Raw genomic sequence first — 23452 nt, forward strand, 5'->3', positions numbered from 1 at the left:
CCCCCATTGTTTGCGAATGAACTGGCTTCTGTGGTGCCCAAAGCAAGCGTGACACTATTTCTGCTAGAGAGAAAGAGGACTCCTTTTGTTCTTTGCTTAAATTTTGGAGGCCAAATGGACCTCTGAGCTTTGCGAACAGTGGTATTTATGGTAATTTTGGTGGAGTGTGGACACAATCACGTGAGCAGAAATTAAAGCAGGGTCATGCAGCAAAGCAGAATCCTCTATAGGATTAACATCCTGAACATTACCAGGCAAAGAAATCTTGGATGAGCTTGTGGATTTTTTGTTGAATGCATCCATGTTTAAATGTAAATTAGTCTTTCTAGGAAAAGATAAAGTCTCTTTATCTAAATTCTTCCTAATGAAAGTCACAAATGTTCTAATAATGTACGCAGCAAATAGAAGTTTGAAGATACCCATAATGAGACTTTATGAGAAAATCAATTAATGAGGAACAATAAGAATGAAGTGCCAAATTTTCTTTGTCATGTCACTGGGGAAGCAGTGTGTTTAGTGGAAGAGAATGAACTGGTAAATCAGACTCAGGTTTGAATCTGTTGACAAATCATTTACTTTCTCATTATCTTCAATTACAACATCCATAAAACAGGGATACTTATTTGTCAAGTTTGCTATAAGGAAGAAGTATGAAAATGTCTATCACATAAAAAGATAGTGACATACATATATAGAAATTTTAGAAAAAGTATGCCAATCTTCTGGCCTTTATCCCTTCCACTCATCTGGACTGGCTGACATTCAATTAAAAAAGAAAGATATTAGTGCTTGGACATTCGTTTTACTTTTAACAGAATTTTACTCGTCTACTAGTATCAGTGAGAAGAGACAATTTTGGGGGGAGTGAAGACATGAAGATTAAGAGAAAATGATGTGCAAACAATTGTTGTAATTATAAAAACTTTATTTCACTCTTACTTTAGTTAAATCTTGATAAGCACCATGTCATGTACTGGCAATCTAGAAGGAGGATACTGGAATGCTTCAGTCAATAACAAACTGCAAGCTGATGGTGTGAAGTTACAGCTACATGGAGCATATGAACAAGACCACATTTGGAAAGGTTCACTTGCAAATCCCATGGCCATGCACAAACAGGAATCTGGCATTGATTTGTTCACACTCTCTATGGTCCGAATCCAAAGCTTGTGCATGTAAACATCAAAAGAAACGCTTTACAGTGTTGATGGTTTACAGTTTGCTAAAACTTGACTCTGAAAGCATAAATTTTGCCATTTTGTTTTCTTGACCAGTGCTTGGTCACAGGCTGAGAAAAATCAATTCCTTTAAAATTTAAACGATGCTAAAAGGCTGTGTTCAACATTGCACAAGTGATCAGCAAGGCCTTTGAATGTGTGCAATTCTCATGTATGATCACCAAACAATTATTTACCTAATGAAATTGTGGAAAATTATACATTTTCAGCAAAATGTTTTAATTTGGTCCTATATTAAAAGACCCAATTGCCAAGGTGTTTTACATAAATTTAATTCACAAGCATGTACACAAGAGAATCACTATAAAGAACATTGCTTCCTGGTTTATGAATAAAAAGTTTATCCTCTACTTACACTAAAACATACAAAAAATAATCTACAAAAATCGTTTACAATTGATTTTAGTGAAAGAAAAAGTTTTCTTCAGAAAAAAAAAATGATTGTGTGGTGGTAGTATTTTAGCCATCAAAAAAGGAATGTAAGTAACCAATAAATATAATGTGCTTTCTCCGTATAGACATATTTACACTTGAGTCTTTGGCTTATGTTTTTTCTAAAAAGAACTTTAAATGATCTAGCCATCATTGCACATTAAAAGAAAATAAGCCAGTTATATATATTTATATATTTATATAGAGATCTGCTACACTTGAAACATATAAAAAATGAACTTTACTATGAATTTGCACAGCTTTTCTTACTTCTTCCTTAAAGATTTAACATCTTTTATCTAAAAAAGGGAGAAAAAAATGCCACATAGAAAGTATTAATTCATGCAACACATGGTGGCTGCTCTACCAAAACCAGGGGAGAAAAAGCTGCGTATTCACTGTACAAACACTGAGAAGTTCTCATTTGAATCTGGTTCTTATTAAATATAATTTATGCGGCACGAAATGTCGATGCTTTCATACGGTAATAGAAACTAGTTGAGTCCTTTTTATTAAGATACACAACTTCATAAGAAAAATACTTTTACTTCTTGAATGTAAAAGCCTCCCACCCCCCACATTAAAATCTTTCTGCACAGGTGTAACAGGTACAACAGCTGCTGGCTCAACAGATGAACAGGTTTCTGCGTGGCTGTGCTCCGAAGTCTCACCCGACTAAGAAGATTCCAGGTACTCCAGGGCTACATCATAGCAGAAACGGTACTGCTCCTGAAACAGGTTAAAACAAAAGAGTTGAGAAAAGGTGAGAAAAAGGAGACTAATGGTGCACCACAGCCGCCAAACGAACACCAAGCCACCACGCTAGATTATTCGAGAATTACTGGGGCGCCTGGGTGGCGCAGTCGGTTAAGCGTCCGACTTCAGCCAGGTCACGATCTCGCGGTCCGTGAGTTCGAGCCCCGCGTCAGGCTCTGGGCCGATGGCTCGGAGCCTGGAGCCTGTTTCCGATTCTGTGTCTCCCTCTCTCTGCCCCTCCCCCGTTCATGTTCTGTCTGTCTCTCTCTGTCCCAAAAATAAATAAAAACCGTTGGGAAAAAAAAAAAAAATTTTAAAGAGAATTACCAATGATTTTTTTGATACAGAAGTTTAATCTCTGGGCATATATATGTTACATTTGAGTCTAAAGATCAGCGTTTAAGGAAAGGAACTTAAGGAAAGATATATTGTGTTTGTCTTATGTTTTTTATCAAATTAAAAAAATCTCCAGTATTTAAAAAAAAAAATTTTTTTTTAACATGTATTTATTTTTGCGACAGAGAGAGACAGAGCATGAACGGGGGGAGGGTCAGAGAGAGGGAGACACAGAATCTGAAACAGGCTCCAGGCTCTGAGCTGTCAGCACAGAGCCCGACTCGGGGCTCGAACCCATGGACCGTGAGATCATGACCTGAGCCGAAGTCGGCCGCCTAACCAACTGAGCCACCCAGGTGCCCCTCCAGTATTTTTTATCTAATTATAATAGTAAAACCTGATCATTACAGAAAAAATTCCCAGTATAGAAAAACCCAAGGAATCAGAAAGAGTTTCATAACTCTATTACCAGAAACAATTCTTGGTAAAATACTGCCTTAGTTTTGCTTTAGTCCTTTTTTATGCATGGTTGAAATCATAATTCCTTTAGAATAAATATCATTGCATACATATATTCGAGAGTATAAGTTTATATTTTATCTGCCTTTAACACTGTTATGTCTTTTTCTTATGTTATTTAACATTTCTTTTCACACTACATAAATGTACAGTATACAGATTTGACTATTAGATTGCTTTTACTTTTTCTCTATGACAAATAAATGATACAATGAACAAGTGCAAATATTCTTCTCCAAACTTCAGATATCTGTCCTTAGCAGGAGAAAAATAAGTCATTTTATTTCATTATTATTATTTTTTTAAATGTTTATTTATTTTGAGAGAGAGAGAGAGTACAATCAGGGGAGGGACAGAGAGAAACCCAAACAAGCTCCATGCTGCCAGCACAGAAACTGATGTGGGGCTGGGACCCATGAACCATGAGGTCATGACCTGAGCCGAAACCAAGAGTTGGACACTTAACCTACTGAGCCACCCAGGAGCCCCTCACACAGCTTTTCATTCATCAGAATATTAAAGTAAATTTTTCAAAAATGGTTAGTGGCTCTTACACCTTTTCGAGTTTACTTATATTTGAAAATTTCTGTTTCCTCTCTTTAAATATTGAAGACAATTTGGTTGACCAAATTTGAGTTAAAACTGTCTTTCCTGACAGATACCATATGTTTTCACTCTTATGTGGATCCTGTGAAACTTAACAGAAGACCATGGGGGAGGGGAAGGAAAAAAAAAGGGAGGGAGCCAAATCATAAGAGACTCTTAAAAACTGAGAATAAACTGAGGGTTGATGGGGAGTGGGAGGGATGGGAGGGTGGGTGATGGGCATTGAGGAGGGCACCTGTTGGAAAGAGCACTGGGTGTTGTATGGAAACCAATTTGACAATAAAATAATAAATTTCATATTAAAAAAACCTGTAATTTCCTTTACATCCACCTAAGCACTGCTCCATTATCAAGAACTTAGAAAACATCAGACCGTATTAAAAGTTATGACTTCTTTTTTTTTTTTAATTTTTTTTTCCCAACGTTTATTTATTTTTGAGACAGAGAGAGACAGAGCATGAACAGGGGAGGGGCAGAGACAGAGGGAGACACAGAATCTGAAACAGGCTGGAGGCTCTGAGCGGTCAGCACAGAGCCCGACGCGGGGCTCGAACTCACGGGCCAGCCCGACGCGGGGGTCGAACTCACGGGCCGTGAGATCATGACCTGAGCCGAAGTCCCAAAGTCGGACGCTTAACCGACCAAGCCACCCAGGCGCCCCACAAGTTATGACTTCTAATATGTACCTCATTAAAAATTTTTCAACTCATTCCAAGTGGGTAAAATCCAGGCTGTAATGCAGAACAACCTAAAATGCATCGTATTTCTAAAGAACTTCCCGGTGTCTCCACAATAAAGTAGGGTAGTAAAATCTTTCTGAAAGAGATCTTTATCAATCCTACCCTTAATTATCAAGTAGGTGTGATTTAAATTAGGCTACCACTGTGGCAAGTGCGTCTGAAGAGTCACACGGTGCTTGAAAACAGTTATGTCTCTTTAAACTGTCATGAGCTTTTGTTTATGCTCCAAATTTTCTTACCAAACTTGTCAGTTCAATTCAACAGCACACTGAACTCATCATTAACGCTGATTAAACACAAATCAGAAGGTAGGTGTTCAGTCAGGATTAATGGGACATGAATATAAAGGTAAATAGGAACTTCTTGGAAGGTTCTAGAATAGTTGAGTTTAACCACAGATTCCCCCCTCCCCCCAACTTACGGCAGGAAATTAGAATTAAATTTGGAGGTAACATTTGAATTCTGACACTGAAGCGACCCCACTGATGAATTTAAAAAGACTTGATCTGAGAGACAGAGGCAGAGTTTACATTAAGAAATCTTCAGACAGCGAAGAGTTTAAAGACATAACCATTATATTTTAAGAAGACCTGACAAGTTCTACTTCAAAAATCCTTCAAGTCTATCCCCTTTTCTCCATCTCCATTGCCAACACTCCAGTCAAAACCGACATCATCTTGTCCAGACAACAGGCAGAGCCCAAGGGATGAGCTAGAATTGGGGTGGTTTGAGGGGACTTGTAGAAGGGGAAAAAAGTCTGTTCTCACTTTTAAAAGTGAAACGGTATAAATGTAACTTCAGATTTTGTCTCAGGAAGCAATGCACTTTTTGTGTGAACAATCCATGAGCAGGAAGTGGTGAGAATACTTTAAAGGCTTATTGAATTGCTCATTTTAGTTATCTGATCATCTTGATAAATGTAGGGCAAGCAACAATTTGCCTTGGTTTTTCTGGTTTACCTTTGTTTGAGCATAAACTACACAGCTGCTCCTGACCTTATCCCACTTTGCACATGTGTGTAACCCACAGACATCGCTCTTTAGAAGTAAAATGTGCTCGAGGAGTTTAATTTTTCTTTCTTACTCTTCATACACCTTCACACAGATGAACTCCCACATACACATTCCTATCAGCTCTTACTTTGTGAACCGTGTTCTGATTTTATGAGCCCTGGCAAATTCAGGTGGCATCGTCTGAACTGCACACTATAACTGGTAGAAGCTGAAAACTGTCAGTGATGATAGTTTAAAATTTATAACTTGACCACAAATGAAGAATTAAAGCTAATGACTAAAATAAATTTCATATGTTGTTTAAGGGCATTAGGTGTCTAAAGTACTGATTTAATCCATGTGTATATCCCTTGGATTAATGTTTTGCCAGTTAACTCAAGATGCTGTAAGAAATGAAAATAAGCAGGGCGCCTGGGTGGCTCAGTCAGTTAAGCGTCCAAGTCTTGATTTTGGCTCAGGTCATGACCTCCCGGCTTGTGAGTTTGAGCTCTGCATGGGGCTCTGAACTGGCAGTATGGAGTCTGCTTGGGATTCTCTCTCTCCCTCCCTCTCTGCCCCTCCCTTACTTATGCTGTCTCTGTCTCTCTCAAAATAAATAAACTTAAAAAAAAAGAAATAAAAATAAGCAAGAATGAAGTCTAGAGAGTAGAATTTATTCTTATTATAGAACCATTTACTAAAGTTTATTACAGCAAATATTTATTGCCTAACACAGAGAGAAAAAAAATCTACACCTTTCCCAAATTAAGTGAAAATAGTTTTCATCATTAAGTTTCTGTGATATGTGATTACATTTATGTGGGTAGAGAGAGATGCTCAGCAATTCATCAGTTTGATAGGAAAAGTCCCCACAAAGACTCATTTATACATCTGATTTCCCTTGGGAGTGTGAAGTCAACCCGATGAGTAGGTATATGATGTCTAATCTCTGCTCCCTTCTATGTCTAAGATTCTGACTCACCGGGGCTTCCACCATGTTTGGCTTGCTGTTCCTCAGTGTCTTGACTGCGTGGAACACGTCGACAACATTTTGCCGCTTCACCATTTCAACAACAATGCCTATGGCACAGAACATACCGCTTCGCCCACCACCATTTCTGGAAGCAAAGAAAGCAAGGGCATGTGGATAGCAGCTTTTAGTCACCACAGGTCACACAATCTTACACGTTTTGTTAATAAAAACATGACCTTAATTTTTTTCCATTTTGTATTAATTTTGCTTCATTTATATGCGTGTATGCCTAGAGGACGGAGAGCAAGGATGCGCGAGCATGACATTTGCTCTGTGGCTCATGTGTCGGAAGATGCTACAGGCATCGACCACTGCAACTTCAATACCTTGAAATTTTGGTACATTTGTAAAGTGTGGACATCAGAAAAGTGGTTCCAAGTAGTGTTCAAAAGAGTTTAAATAATATAATAGCTATATGATAATCAGTGTTTAAAAAATACGAAAATGAAAACTGGTAGTTAATTATGGAATCATAAGACAGGAAGATTATTTTAAAACAATATCTATGGAGATCCATAGAGACGAGTTGAGTACTCTAACGTTTATTTTTTTCTAACATTTATTCATTTTTTGAGAGACAGAAAGAGACAGAGCGTGAATGGGGAAGTGGCAGAGAGAGGGAGACACAGAATCCGAAGCAGGTTCCAGGCTCTGAACTGACAGCACAGAGCCCGACGTGGGGCTCAAACTCACAGACCGTGAGATCGTGACCTGAGCCAAAGTCCGACACTTAACCGGCTGAGCCACCCAGGCGTCCCATGAGTTGAGGACTCTTTAACATAGAAAATATGAAAGCTAGTAAGGAAATGAGCACCACGGCCCCCAGGTGGCCAAGTGGAGGCACCATACTCACAGGCAGTGGATGATGGTCCGGCCTTCCCCTTCCTCACATTCCTCCTGCCATTTTTCCACCTGCAGTATCAGTTTCAAAAATGACCGTTTGGAGCCAGGCACTTCTCGGTGAGAGGCCCACCCTAGATACTGAAACTGCTGTACCATCAGATAGCCTTCCTGTGGCTGTGGAAGGAAAAGTATTTTTCTGTAAATAACTTGGAACTAGAATTTTTACTAAAAATGGAAGTTGCAGACAAAATGGTACCATGATATAAATGGCATTTGCATTGGATTGAGTCTAGCTGCTAAGTCTAAAATATGTACATACCAATACAGAAACATTTTAAGTTACAGAAGCAAGAACCATGAGAATTACCTTTATATAAGCTTTTCCCTCATATCCCATATCCAATAATCAATCACACTTCTTAAATAACTTTCAAATTCTTTTTCTCTTTGTCACCACTGACATCATTGCATATGCCCAAGCATCAATTATGATAATTACTTCTTAGTTGATCTCCTTTGTCACCACTGACATCATTGCATATGCCCAAGCATCAATTATGATAATTACTTCTTAGTTGATCTCCTTAAATAAACTTTGATCTCCTTCCAAACCATTCTGACTGCAGCATCATGATTATTTTGAAATGCAAATATGATCTTGTCATTCCCCTGCTTTAATGGCTTCCAAATGATCTTATCATAAAACCCATGTTGCACCATGGCTTAAAAATCCCTACACAATATGGCTCCATTTCCTTCCCTAACCTTCCCTTTATTCTAACACACTATTCAAGTCCTAGACACGTTGGCCTTCTTTTAATCCATGTATCAAGGCATTTCTTGCCTTGAGAACTTTGTAAAACTCTCCATTTGGCCTCAAAGATCTCCTTGTTTGTCCCTCTCAATCCCAAATACAGTGATCAGTTTGTTTTGGGTTTGCCTGTAACTCTTCTGGTCTTTGAACAGAACTTCTTGTGTCCTGGGAGACCTCTCTGTCTTGTGAACACCAGGATAGTTGGTTCTCCTGCCCCCAATACTCCTACTGATTCTTCAAATTTTGTCTCAAAGATCACTACTCCAACGAAGTCCTCTCTACTCACCCAGCTCTGTCAGATCACCCAAACACTCTGGATTTTGTACTTTTTCTCTAAAATTTCTCATATTTGTAAATAAGGAATTGAATTTTTCAGTGCTTGTTTTCCCTGATAAAATATAAATTCTTTAAGGACGGGGAAATCTCTTTCTTTCATTCTTTCTCCCCTAAACTCTGTATCACTAGAACCTAGCAAAATACTTTCCAGGAATAGTACTATTGAATGAGTGAATCAGTACATTAAGCCCTCGTATAGAAATGTAAGGAAGAATTTGCAATACATGAGTAAGGCATATCATAAGGCATCAGATCTGAATTTCCATTTGGCCAGGGCTCACGTGTCACAAGGACCTACTAGTACAACACCCAACTTCTCATTGGTACCTGTTAAATATCTGATGAAGTGCGTGCTATTAAATAAGATCGGGAACAGGAAAAAATCGTGCCCTAATAAGGACTGGAACACCAAATACGGAGGAAGATAAATAAACAAATACGCCGGCAAAAAAATGTAACACAGATTTCAGATCCTGTCTTTAGAATATTTTTCATATAAATAGCTCAATTAAAAGACAAGTCTTACTTTCTTAGTTTAGCAGCGATGGTTTCTCAGCTAAAATATTACTAGAACCATAATGGAACAGATGTGCAGACATAATGAGATTCCATTTAAATTAACATCTAAGATATGCATGAATATTATGACATGATTGAAGTTATCCTTTTTTTCTCCACTGAAATGAGCGACAGAATTGGATATGATTTTATTCTCTTAAGGCTAAACATATAGACGTATTAACCAGAAACACATATATAGCCATTTTGATATGAAAACACTGAAATATGACAATCTGAATCATACACTTAAAATAATACACATACATAGAGTTGCTGCTCTAAAAACAGAGTAATCTTTCTCTTTAAAAAGAGAATAATGTTTTCTTTTCAAATTTTGCTTACTGTTTGGTTACCCAATCTAAATACTTACTAATTACTAATGTAATGGGTTTTTTTTTTGCTTTTTTGAAGGAGAGACCCCGAACTTAATTTGTCCTTGAGTGTAAAACATATGAAGACTCAAGGAAAGGAAGATTTCTGAGGAACACAGCTGCTGCTTTGTTGCTGGGAAAAGGCACAGTGCTACCAGTGCTGCTTCTACAGATCTGGGCAGAGCCAGACACTGGGACATTGAGAAAGGTGAAATTGTAAGTGGGAGGAGAATCAATGATGGCTGTGATTACCTGTTTCCTCGTGTGTGGGGTTCTCCCTTATATGCAGGACTTGGAACAGTGACATGGAGGCTTTCCATGACGGCTGATCCAACATATCCCTTCCTTCCAAGGTAAAGCTCTTTAGTCACTATTATTATTATTATATTCTTATTTTTCAATTATATGCCTCTTTCAGGCTGGATATCAATACTAATAAGACATGTAGTCAACCTTCAGAAAAGTCTACAGGGGCAGAGACCAGGCTCAGACAATCAAGTGCATTTGAGCCAGTGCATCCGAATTTAGTTTTCCAGATGTAACACATTAGTAACTGACCAGGACACCTCACTCTCAGCATTTCTGCTTTCCTGTTTTTGGAATGCATTTTTCTTCTAATACAAAGGTGTAAGAGGATTAGTAGCACTGGGACTGATTACGTAATGTCTATTAATTCTACTCTCCCTGTTGTCTGATTGGAATTATACCCCAACATAGTTATGATCAGTTGCTCTTAATCAACTCAGTTAAAATATTAATGACTTACTCTTGTTAGATTGCATATCCTAAAAATCCGGTTTATCACATCACAATCCATCGAACAAGACATACATTCCACTTGGATAGGGCCATATCGTAACATCCCTTCTTCTGGCCAGTACTGAGGGCAGCCCTAGAGGATGAATGTTTTAGGAAAAGAAACAAAAAGAAAAAGGGCATTATTTTTTTTCTAATTGGGGTAGTATGAAACAGATTTTAACATTTTATTACTAATCTATTAAGTTGTGTCAGAGTACACAAAAGCAACTCATAGCCATTGACCTGGGACAAGTCGACTTCATTTAACATCACAATGGAGGTACAGCCATAATCATACACTAATCTCCAGAAGTCTTTCACAGTGTTCGGCAGAGGGTATTGTGTGACGATGAAAGCAGCTGGTTGCCTGTAGCTCTGTAAAGAAATAGGGTAGATGGAAAACATAAGAACTTAAGACAAATGATCAGGTATACAAGCACATTCAATACATTTCAATAGGACCAAGTAAGATGTGATAGCTTCACATGCAGATGGAGTCAGATGGCAGCATAAGTCATAGAACAGATTTGGACCAATGGAATGTACTGGAGCTAGTAATCGGTCAATCTGATGGTAAGGCTTCAGTGCCTCTGTAGCAATTCAAGACAAGAACTTAAGTTTTATTTTGTTGAGATTAGCAAATATAGGACAAATACAAAAGGAGAAACTAAAAAAAACTTCTCAAGGTTAAAGACCTCCATGAGGTACCTGTGGGCTTTTTCAGTTTTTCAAAGGTAATTGGTCTGAGAGGCAGAAGACACAAAATTCCCTGGTGTGTTTGTGTGTGTGTGTGTGTGTGTGTGTGTGTGTGTGTGTGTATGTATGTACCTATCTATTTGTCCATCTGTTAATCATCTATCAATATGTATAAATGCTGGGTTCTCTTCCACTTCAGATAAGCAAAACTACATACACCTCAAACTCATGTACTTTAACATTATATGAATATTATCAACACATTCTACACATCTTATATGCACATCCATTTTCTTGGGAATTTCTAATGTATATTAATGGTTAGAATGATAGTTTCAATCACTTAAGATTTTTCAAGTGCCAAAAAATAAAATGCACTTCCTGGCCCCACCTATAAGGGAATGGCTCCTTCTTTATTAAGTGCGCCTTAATTGGGACACAACACATTATCTCTATCCAGAAGGAGAGGGTATGCTCATCTGACCTGGGCAATCTGTCATCCTGAAGACTGATGATCTATATTTCTACGTATTAACCTAAATAGGTTGTAAAAAAATAAATAGATTGCTGCCTGAGATAGATGTCCTTAATGCTAATAAGAACTGTCAGTGATCCCCTAACTCATTTGTATCATAGGACTCTTTAAGTCTTTCCAGTTTTTTTTTTTTTAAAGTTTTTTTTTTTTTTTTAATTTATTTATTTATTTTTGGGACAGAGAGAGACAGAGCATGAACGGGGGAGGGGCAGAGAGAGAGGGAGACACAGAATCGGAAACAGGCTCCAGGCTCCGAGCCATCGGCCCAGAGCCCGACGCGGGGCTCGAACTCACGGACCGCGAGATCGTGACCTGGCTGAAGTCGGACGCTTAACCGACTGCGCCACCCAGGCGCCCCAAGTCTTTCCAGTTTTTTAACATCAGCGTAGAAACTGATTCTTGATCACTGATCCTATGACCATTTGGGAAATGCTGCTAACCATGGCATTCCACTCCAAGGAAGATTGTAGGATAAATATGAGCACTGGCAATTCACCTGGCTGCTTCTATATGATCTCAAGCCTCACAAAGTGTCACCTGTAGTTGGGCTGAGTATCTCCTAAGAAAGGTATGAAGGCTCATGAAAAAGAATCAGAAGAAATAAGTAAACTTTCCTTACAACTACATGTCTACTCCATGGGAAGGTAAGCTATTTACTCACTTTCTGAGTCACAGGGGAGAGGAGGTGAATAAGATGATATGAAAGACAGATGATTTCCTATTTCTTTCCTCTCTAAGTTCAGGAGCACACCCAAGGCATGGAAATCATGGAATCCTTGGCCTTACCTACTAATTCTTCACAGCCATACACAAGGGTATGGAACACTGAGGACATTGCTAGAGGGTAGGGGGAGTGGGAAGTGCTGACCAATGAGCCTTGTTCTTTTAAGACAAACCAAACCTAACTTTTCTAAAGCCCCAACCACACTAGAAAATCTAGCAGATGGTCTCAGTTATAAAATGTATCTATGAAAAATAAATAAATAAATAAATAAATAAATAAATAAAATAAAATGTATCTATGTTGAGTCACAGAGAAATTAAGCAGAGAGTTGAAACAGGTAGAGAGCAGATTCAGTCTTCATATTGACTAGAAAACAACCTGGAAATTAAGAAAAATTTGACAGAGATAGATGCCAAAAGACAAAAAATGTCTCAAACATGTGCCTCAGCAATCTCTTTCCTAATAGTATTTTCTCCTTCCTTTTTTACACAGCCTTTTAAAATTCCAAATCTAGATTCAGAAACAAAAGGGTCTTGTGTGTTTTCTCTGTGTTTAGTATATTAGCCTTTCCAGACAACTAAATGGGAATAAAAGGTACAATGAGGATCCAGTGTGATTTCGGTGGATATGATTAATGTCTAGGCAAAACTCTGGTCATGGCAAGAATGGGAACTTTTCACTTGAGCTTGTCTTTAGACCACTGTGCTCTTCAGCATAAAAAGAGCAAAGTAACCGACTGAAAGACTAGGCTCAGAGGTAGAATGCAGGCTTTCTAAGTCTCTACTATCAGGAACTAATTTTGGAAAACACAATAGGAGAAGTAACTCAGAAGGTTTTATTATTAGTCATACAGGAATGAATCCTGACTTGTAATGTCCCCTCACTATGGTTCCATAGGTTAAGAGGCAAAAGCTAGAAATGTGTGTAAATGAAGATGATGAGCTGTTTAAAAGGATTCTGAACCTGGACAGCTTTCTCACTTCTTTCCAAGGTAACCGAGCAAGGTAGCCAAAGACTAACTTAAAACTCTCTTTCCATGTTGTTCTGTCTATGGGATGCTAACCAGCTGAGGATGTGCTCTACCATTTACACTTTATGAAGGTCAGAATAGGGCAAGAGAGTTCTTTCATGATGATGGATGTATTAACATGGTATCTTTGGTGCCTTCCCCTAGTTACTTATAAACGGTCTCTATTAATGGAATGTTATTAATTATTGGAACGTTAAATGCCAGATATAAAGATTTCCCAAATTAACACAACTTCAGTACGAAATGGCTTTCTGTGGTTTTAAAAATTCATTCCTAACTTAACATTCAAAATACATAAGCAGGATTTTCTTTTCTGAAAATAATTAAGATGAAAAATATCACCTGCAGGTATTTCCCAGAAAGAATATAATAATTGACAATCAAGTTCCAAATTTACAACGAAGCCTAAAACTTACAGTTCCTAAGAATCCCTGTAGGGGCTATTCAAAATCATTCTCCAAAAAAATTTGTATGTCAATGAAAGTTTCCAATTTTCCTTTCTAAGCCATTTTAATTTTCCTGAAAAGAAAACCAGCTAGTGTTCATCACATTATGTAGCTTTTCGTGACACTTTATCCTAACAAAGACAGCAGTCTCTTACGTCCATAAGAGCAGCATTGATGTAGTTACTACTCTCTCCATCAATTGTAATTAAAAAAGGCAGACATCTGTCAGGTGGCAGCATGTCCATAAAACGGTTCTTGTCATGGTTCCTGGGCAGACACGCTATACTGCAGTCTTCAGCTTGCAGTCGGGGGGTGACTGAATTCAAGGTCTAAAAAGAAAAGGGAACCTAGGTTAAAAGCAAGCGGCCCATCCAGTAGCATAATGCAGACCTATCAGGTATTTGGGAGGCCAAGTACAAAGTGAAGGATTTGTACAAGGCAGCAGCATTTGCCACGATGACACTGATAGACTTTGTAGTTAGACCTAATGAAGCCCGAGCAGTGACAAAGAAACAATATATGGATTGTTCACTGTGCTTCTCAAAAGGAAAAGGGAAGCCTAACATAACACCACGGATACCTGCAAAATGCATTGCCTGACCAAAGAAAATAGAATTGGGGTAGCCCATAATGATGATCCATCCACCGTCAAAGTTGGAAAGTATCATTTGTAGTAACATTTTGGCATGCCATACTTGGAGATAGGCTGTGACATGCTAGAAAGAGCACTGCACAAGGGATCAAAGTATTAGTTTTCCAGAGCCACTCCCAACTGCATGTTCATATACCTTCAGGGATGTTTTAAGGGCAGTGAAAACATTTGGGGTTATTTAGAGACAATGTTTAGTACAAACTTCAGCTATCATTATTAATGTGCTTGATCTCACATTGTGAGTGACACAGAAGGTTAAAATCCATAAGACTGCATTAAAAAAGGTTGTAAATACACACAAATCACCGCCAAATTTGACTTTTATGATACCTTTCCCCAAACCCTTCCCTGAGTCTGAACTTCCAGATACAGCAGATATGAGCTCATTAATACGAAAGTGACTCTATAATATGTATAATGAAAAAGACAGGTATTTTATTATACTTAAAGTAGGGTCAAAGGTTATAAATTTGACTTGAAAGACCTTCCTTAGAAGAATTATAATAATGCCCAGAACACACTGCAATAAGTTGCTCATAAAAGAAGCTCTAGAAATAAGTAAATACCTGGAATTCATCTTTGAGATGTGAAGAGTTAGTCTGAGAGTCTATTCTAATCATATCAAAATATGCAGCTTTAAATTCACAGACAGGTATGGCAGTTTCTCCACATAAACAGGCTTCTAAAATGGCATCATGAATAAAAATGTACTGTTCCTAAGAAAGAAAAGAAATCATACTATTTTAATAAAAATTTTCTGTCATCAAAGGTAGAGAATACAAAGAATTTTCTCTATACGGAAACATTAATAAAGATATCAATATTTTCCCATATGACTTGATGAAAAACATTTATTGTTATTATTATTTTTTAAGTGTATTCACTTTTGAGAGAGAGAGAGAGAGACACACACAGACCGTGAGCAGGGAAGGGGCAGAGAGAGAGAGAGAGGGAGACACAGAACCCACAGCAGTCTCCAGGCTCCGAGCTGTCAGCGCAGAGCCAGACTCGGGGTTTGAACTTACGAACCGCAAGATCATGACCCAAGCCGAAGTCGGACGCTCAACCGACCGAGCCACGCAGGTGCCCCAAACATTTATTATTTTTGATAAGTGTTGGAAAGCAAAAAAAAAAGGGGGGGCATTAGTGATAAATCAACAAGTAACACACCTCTGTCTGGACCATATTGATACGACGAGATCGTAAGGCTTTGACACAGTTGTAGATGTCCACAACACCCTCTCTTTCAGCCATGTCCAGCATGATGTCGATCACAATGTAACAGCCAGTTCGTCCAGCACCAGCACTGCAAAAAATGAAACAAATCTGAAGAACTGCAAGAAGCATAGTCATGCAACCTTGGTTAGAAATCCTTACAACTTTCACATGGGTGGAATCAAACTGCTTTAACAAACTGCAAGACGTAATTTGTCTGTGTCGTATAAACATTTAACGTACAAATAACTTCATGAAGAGTATTTGCTTTGGTGTAACGTGAAGATTGGAACAGGAGTTCAAAATTAAAAGCTCTCAACTTTGTAAATCAAATTGTGTTTAAAAATAATATATACATGTTGTTCAAGTTCCATAGCTCTGTTACGCAGGTCTCCATTTTATGCAAATCTAGCGCACAGGATTTCAAGCTCAGAATTGACCAAGGGGTGGATTCATGCTTCAAAATTTAACCTCAAATTCAAATACTCATGTACTTGTGGGTCCTCTGACAAAATGCAAGAACGCTGGCTCACTGTTTTAATCTCACGGACTCTTAAATACCAAAAGAAAGAAAATTAATTCCAAAACATTCGGAGGAGTCACAATTCAAAGGAAGGGCTAATGGTAAGGGTGGAGGGGAAAATGGTGGTTTTCAATGAGGAGAACAATAGTAGAAGGAATATTTGAATGGTGAACTGAAGGAAAAATGAAAATGAATAGTTAGGTTTAGAATACAATTCTTAACAGGTTACAAAGATAGCCACTATCTTACTGTATTTAATTCAGTAATTGAACCTTAAAATACTTTGGTTATTTCAGCCCTTTGGAATGTTTCTTCAATTTTATATATAAAAATCAACAGAGCAAACAAGATATAGTTAGGATTTTAGGGCGGTGGGAAATTCCACTTGGTAGTCAGCTTCCTCTTTTTCATAAATTTACTGATACCTGAGTCTAAGTGGAAAATGATACTTCTGTTTCCAAGAGAGTATCTGAGAACCTTGGAGCACTTCTGAAGCAAGCAATTCATAGGAAAGTAAACCTCTATGATAAGTCAAGACACTCCTGAATTGAAAACCTACTTATCTCATTTTCTAAATGCATAGATGGGCTATTAACATTATTTCTTTGTTGTCCAGATTTGGTCACTTCTCAAACTCACTGTTCTTTAAGAAATTTAAGTAGAAGATACTGTGGGTATCTCTGTTTCTTTCTTTCCTTTCCTTTTTTTTTTTTTTTTTTTTTGCCTACCATCTTCTCAATCACTGTTCCCAGGGTTTGAGACAGGAAAGTAATTGAAGAGTACATCAGATTTCTTGAGAAGGACTTAAGATTGTGTTTTCAGGGTGTGTAGTATCTGATCCTTATGGGATGCCTTACTTTTATTTCATTCTCTGTGTTGTTTCCCCTTTTATATGTGGTCATTTAAATTCTGAATAGGTTGGATTTTCAGAAAAAAAATGCTTAAGTACAACCTATTATGTAGCTTGGAGGGGATAGTATTTGAGAGTGGTGTGCAGCATTTAGGAAAAGCTTTTCAGATTCAGTACATAGTTTTCTGTTCACATCTCAAAATGAGGCCATGTAATTTGCTTTTAGTGTCTCTGAATGCTTGTTTTAAGAGACGTTTCTAATCAGAAGGAAGCCTGGATATAATGTGCACATTTTTCTGGCACATATTTGTTGGCTCTCGCTGATGTAGTTTTCAAGGTCCTCTGATGGATGGCTTTTTTTTTTTAATTCTTAAATAGCTGTTTTATAGCACAAATTCTTGCAATTTAGGCCATTTAGTAACTGTATGTCTCAAATTTAGTTTTAAAAGCTGAGATTCTATTGGGAATTTACTAGATTGGCAAGAAATCTCAATTTTAACCTACCATTCCATACAATATGGGATTTGCAAAAGCGGTATAAAAAAAACAACCCCAAAACACAGATGTTGCCACTAAAAGAGAGTTTCCACACTCCCATTTGTGAGCAACACTACACACGTTAGGATGAATGTATTTATTTTTTTTTAAGTTTCTGTTTTATGTCCTCTTCCCAGCTAACTTTTATTTTATTGCTGTTTTCCCTTACCTGTAACACATGCAAGCTGGAACCCTGCAAGTAGGCCTGTGCTTTGTGCTTTAAGCCTTCATCTTGCTGCCTTGAAAAGGCTGGCTGTGCAGTCAAGGCCATTTGGTCCAGCACTCACCTGCAATGCACGACGATGGGGCCCGCGCTGGGAGGGTTGGAGAACTTCACTCGCCGGATGAAGGAGAGGAGCCCTGTGGCATGGTACGGCACTCCGTGGTCAGGCCAGCCGGTGAAGTGGAACTGCTTAACTTCACGGATCTCATTGTACCCCCTCTGTGCACACATGGAAAGAAGGTTTTCCAAAGAACCCAAATAAAGTCATCAAACACAATCACAGGCACTAGACCTGGTTGACAATGAAAAAAAAAAAAAAAAGAAGACTATACCAAAGATCATGCTTTTTCTGGAAGAAAAAAAAAAAAGTGCTGGCCTGACCTGGCCCAGGAGCTTTGCCTTGATTGTCAGATAACTGCCAAAGAAAGGAAATTAGACGTTTGTTCAGTTCTATAACTCTGTGTAAATTTTATTTACCTTGACAGTCTGTTCCTTACTTGGGATGACAACACATAAAATTATTAGAAGAGGGAAAAATGGGAAAGCTAAAATGCTGCCCTATTGACCCAAGCACCGGGTTTTCAAGCGGTGAATAAAAGCAACTTTCTAGCTTCTTGCCTCAAAAAGATTTTAATGCCTTGCTTATCCATGTTGAAAATGGTTTTGAAGCACAGCATGAGGGATTTTCCAGGACAGTGCTACTCTAGATTGTTTCATAAAACTATACAGACAGCTACACTGCTTTTTGGGTAAACGATGTTTCCTAATTCTGTGAAATACTTCAGCACAGAGTATTACTTATAGTAACAAAAATACAAGATGAAAGGGAAGCCTCATTGTTATGCCAACTCTTCTATTGGGTTAATTTAAGAGAATATTTAAATGCACACTTCAAAGCTTTCACCTTTTGGTTAAAAGAAGCCCGCAGATTGCTGTAGCACAGCTTAGAGAGCATAGAAAGAATGCTGCAGAATTTAGTTTTAAGAATCCACATTTGTAGCCAAAAAACCGCACTATAATCTAGGTAATTGCAACTGTACTGTGAGCTGTGATATCTCCATCTCACTTGTTCAATCAGAAAATGGAGAAAAATCCTATGAAATAAATGAACCACACTGAGAAAGTTGAGATTCTGTCCTATATAGATAGACCAATAGCATCAAAACCCATGGAAGCCAGAGATCAGGTCTTATTATTCTTTCTAGTTCCAGTTCTTACACAATACCCTACACACAGCAGGGTTTAACAGATAATTATAATAGTGACAATGATAAGCATCCTCATGGAATCATGCAAATAAAACATCATTTTTCTTTACTGTTTTCTTTACTATTCTTTACTACTTTTCAAGTCAACTCTAGTGAGGAAGATCACTAAACTGTTCTAAGATCTGGAGTGGCTCAGGTGGTTGAGCATGTGACTCTTGATCTGGGGGTCATGAGTTCAAGCCCCATGTTGGGTACAGAGCTCACATAAAAAAGAAATTAAAAAAATTGTTCTGAGACCTGATTTCAGACAATTACCTCTCCTCCATATTAATCCTTTGACTGGAGTGGCTTGCTCTAAGGGCCTTGTTCTTGTTAGTAAACTTTCGTAAAAAGTTATTTTTAATATCTGGCAATGCACGTTGTCTTAGAGCTCTTTTTATTTAAATTTTCCTAGGTAATTTTCAAATACATGGTTAAAAAACGCAAACTGGGGCGCCTGGGTGGCTCAGTTGGTTAAGCATGCGACTTCGACTCAGGTCATGATCTCACAGCTTGTGAGTTTGAGCCCCGCGTCAGGCTCTGTGCTGATAGCTCGGAGCCTGGAGCCTGCTTCAGATTCTATGTCTCTGTCTCTCTCTCTATCCCTCCCTGGCTCGTGCTCTGTCTCTCTCTCTCTCTTTCAAAAATAAATAAACATTGAGAAAAAAAAACTACTCTTTTCCAATTCTAAATTACAAGAAAACAAATTAAAAAAAAAATCCAATGATGTTCTAATTAGTATTACATTAACTACATAAAGTGGTATTAACATAAAATATTCTGATTCTGGGCCACGGTACCTCTCCATTTATTTATTCAGATCATATTTGATGTCCTTTAATACACTTTTGAGGATTTAGTCACCTAGGACCTGTATCTTTGTTGAATATATTTCTAGATACTTTAGAAATTTTTATTATTGTGAAAGAGATTTTTTAATGTCTACTACTGTTTACTGCTAATATACAAAAAAGCTAATATTTATGAATATTTATCTTGAATTAGCCAACTAAATTATTATTAGTTCAATTTTAAAATATTATCTCTAATTTTCTTGGTATAAAATAATTTCATGTAAAAATAACTTTATCTTTTCTAATAGTTAAGCAATTTATTCCTTTTGTTGTCTTATTTCATTTACTAGAACATCCCCAAATTTGGAATACTAGTGAGTATAATAATCCACATCACACTCCTGATTAAACAGTGATGCCTTTAGGGTGTGCACTCCTTAACACGCGTGCTAATAGTTACTGTGGAATCACCTTTATCCTGTTTAAGTTGCCCCCTTATTTCCCTAATATAGGTTACTTCTATAAATGTCTTTTAAGTAAAAGTACATTACAATATCTATGAAAAAATCATATGGTTTTGCTCCTTTAAGGAAGATGTAATGAAATATCCAGTTAGATTCCTACCACAGGAATGATATCCTTGCATTCCTAGAAAACCATCATTATAGATCATGTTGTGATGTTTTCTTAATTCACAGCTCGTTTCAAATTTTCAGTACTTTAGTTGAAGTTTTTTCAAGCATGTTCCTGAATGAAACTGGTCTTCAAAGTGTGTGTGCAGAGAGAGAGAGAGAGAGAGAGAGAGAGAGAGAGAGAGTTAAAAAAGGGGAGGAGAGAAGAGTGTGAAAGAGTGTCATCTTTATCTGGTCCAGTTATCACAGCTTTGCTGGCTTTCAGAATAGGGGCACTTGGGTGGCTCAGTTGGTTTAGTACCCGACTCTTGGTGTCGGCTCAGGTCATGATCTCAGAGTTCCCGAGTTCACGATCCGCATCAGGCTCTGCACTGTCAGCAAGGAGCCTGCTTGGGATTCTCTCTCTCTCTCTCTCTCTCTCTCTCTCTCTCTCTTTCTCTCTCTCTCTCTCTTTCTCTCTCTCTCCTCCCAGCCTACTGGCTCTCTCAAAATAAATAAACTTAAAAAATGTAGAATATATTTAGTTGGTTTTGATGGTTTTCTATGGTCTAAATAGTTTTATTGACAAAGGCATTCACTGTTCTTTTAAGATTTTAATTTTTTTTTTTCTTTCCTCACACGTAGGTGGCTTTTTATTCATGGTCAGTGATGGCCTTGGGCACTGGGTGTGGGACTCGGGTCCCCCAACCCCCCAAGCCTGAGGCTCCCATCAGGCCCAGTGACGATACCATTCGTCCAGGGACCCGGCAACACCTAGGAAATGCCGACCGAGCCTGGGGTGAGGGGTGAGCTGGGTGCACCCCTGGATCCCAGAGGGCCAAGCTCAGCATCTGGGCTGCTGACCGCCCTGCCCTCACCTGCCGCTCTCACAGCCAGGTGAGGATGGGGGGACAGGGAAGGGAGTTGGGGGTGGCATGGAGGGCTGGGCATGGCATGGCATGTAGAGTTCATGTGCACAGGACAGCGACCATGGGGGGAAGGTGTCAGGATTGGGCTCCAAGGTCCCAGCTCTGCAGGTGGATGGGCCAGATGAGGAGACTGCACAGACAGAGCGGGGGGCAGCCATGCCCATGACACTGGTCACAGCCACCATCATCCAGTGGTAGAAGCCTATGCAGGCCCAGCAGCAGAGTTCCAAGGAGCAGGGATGCAGGCTCTGGATGGCCATGACCACCAGCCCGTTGGCCATCGTATCCAAGAAGCTCATGGCACCATACACGAAGGGTCTGCTGTGCGTGTGGGGGCCGATGAGATCGGCCGTCATGGCCACAAGGTGAGGAGGACTGTGGCGCAGCCCGTGCCCAGCAGAAACCTCAACTATAAAACCATAGTGCAACTTAATGGTAAATTTTAAGACTCTAGTTTCTTCTATCATCTATTCAGGTTTCTAAGTCTTCTTGGGTCAAATTTTGAGAATTATTATTTATTAGAATTAAGGGATTTAGACTAAAATCTGTCTCCAAGTTTACACGTAATATTTTGTATTGCTTTCCCAACAGGAAGTATAATTGGAATTACACGCTTTTTGTGTTTTCTAATATTGCATAGTTTGGATTGTCCCTCATTTAGAATCGACAGTGGTTTAGATCTTTCACTGATCTTTTTAAGGAACTAGCTTTTTGATCTAATTTATTCTTTTTTTGTTGGTCTTTGGTTTATATTTAATTTTTCTCGTTCTATCGATTGTTCTCTGATTTTCTAGTTTCGTGATTTTTCACTTAATTCTAGATCATCTTTCTAAATAGAAATCATTTATGTATTAATATGTATCCCAAGGTTTACAGCCATGCCTGGCACATGGCATGCTCTCAAATAACTATTTGTGGAATGAACGAATGAGTGGATTTTATAGCATAATCAAAAAACAAATCTTGACAGGAGCTTTAAGAGAAAAAACAGTTTCAATATACATATTTTATAAGAGAATTTTAGGGTACTTACCCTTTCCAGAGTGAATGTCCTAACTACATATTCAGCAAGTGGTTCCATTTCCACACAAGTGACTTTGAAGTCACCATAAACTTCAGTATCATCAGGCCAATACTTATAGCATTTAACCTAAATGACAAAAAGGGTATATAGGTGGACCTGAGTACACGTTAACCAAGATGATTTAATTTCAGTGGTCACTCTTTAGGTTACAGTAAAAATACGGTTAAAAAAACTATAGATGAGATAAAAGAATCTATTACACAATAAATAGAAAAACTTGCTGTAGTCTCATTACAAGCTATAGCCCAATGATGCAATTGGAATCTAGTATAAAATCAAAGTTTCTTTTATTACTCAATAAGAAATCAAATAATTTCTCAGCCTTCAAAGATCCACTTAGGAGCACTCATTTGAAATGCTATGCCTACAACATTTTAAAACAATTAAATGAGATTCTATTCTAAGTGTTTTATGTTTGGCTACTCAACTTACACTCATGTTTTGTGAAACAAGAAAAAAAAAAATCTTTTTTTCTCTTACCCGGCCAACCTCAACTAAATTTGTAACCATCACAATGCAGGCAGACTGTTCTTGCCAGATCATTCTCCAGAAATCATATACTGTTTCATGAACTGGGCCTTTGAAGAAATTAATTTGAATATTATGTTATCAGATAAATTTTGTAGTTAGAAAAAGTAAGTGGTAAGAAGTATATATATACATAAAGTAAAAATCAGAATAAACTAAATAAACAATAAAAACATATTAAAGGTCTAACACAAAAAGTTGTCGAAATTACTTAAATTCATTCTGTATCTAAATTCACACTATAGCAAAAACAGGCATATACCACCCTTTTATTTTTTTCAATTTGCCTTTTATACTTTCCATTCAGAAGAAGTTATCACTAGTTTTTAGGTTATTTATATCTGTCACTAAGTTAGTTTGATGCATCTTCAAACATACGTAAAAAATAGGAAGTCTTACATGACCATCTACCAAACAGCATATATTACCAATGAAATATATCCACGTCACTTA

General features: G+C 38.0%; 1 protein-coding gene across 11 annotated transcripts in view; it reads right to left on the bottom strand.

Annotated features, from left to right (window-relative positions):
* Nucleotides 1-904: 904 nt before the first annotated feature.
* The window catches only part of PTPRK (protein tyrosine phosphatase receptor type K), a 566426-nt gene continuing 543878 nt past the window's right edge, over nucleotides 905-23452 (bottom strand). For all 11 annotated transcript variants that reach the window (XM_058735205.1, XM_058735208.1, XM_058735206.1 and 8 more), the window contains 11 exons: nucleotides 22952-23049; nucleotides 22421-22537; nucleotides 17871-18025; nucleotides 15629-15764; nucleotides 15025-15174; nucleotides 13962-14135; nucleotides 10619-10750; nucleotides 10344-10469; nucleotides 7506-7669; nucleotides 6602-6737; nucleotides 905-2399 (listed from right to left, as the gene is read on the bottom strand). In XM_058735205.1, the coding sequence (XP_058591188.1) occupies nucleotides 2346-2399; nucleotides 6602-6737; nucleotides 7506-7669; nucleotides 10344-10469; nucleotides 10619-10750; nucleotides 13962-14135; nucleotides 15025-15174; nucleotides 15629-15764; nucleotides 17871-18025; nucleotides 22421-22537; nucleotides 22952-23049 (1442 nt within the window). In that variant the 3' untranslated portion in view covers nucleotides 905-2345. The remainder of the gene's footprint in view (nucleotides 2400-6601; nucleotides 6738-7505; nucleotides 7670-10343; nucleotides 10470-10618; nucleotides 10751-13961; nucleotides 14136-15024; nucleotides 15175-15628; nucleotides 15765-17870; nucleotides 18026-22420; nucleotides 22538-22951; nucleotides 23050-23452) is intronic.

The sequence above is a fragment of the Neofelis nebulosa genome, chromosome 6, assembly GCF_028018385.1.
Source record: "Neofelis nebulosa isolate mNeoNeb1 chromosome 6, mNeoNeb1.pri, whole genome shotgun sequence".
Classification (NCBI taxonomy): domain Eukaryota; kingdom Metazoa; phylum Chordata; class Mammalia; order Carnivora; family Felidae; genus Neofelis; species Neofelis nebulosa.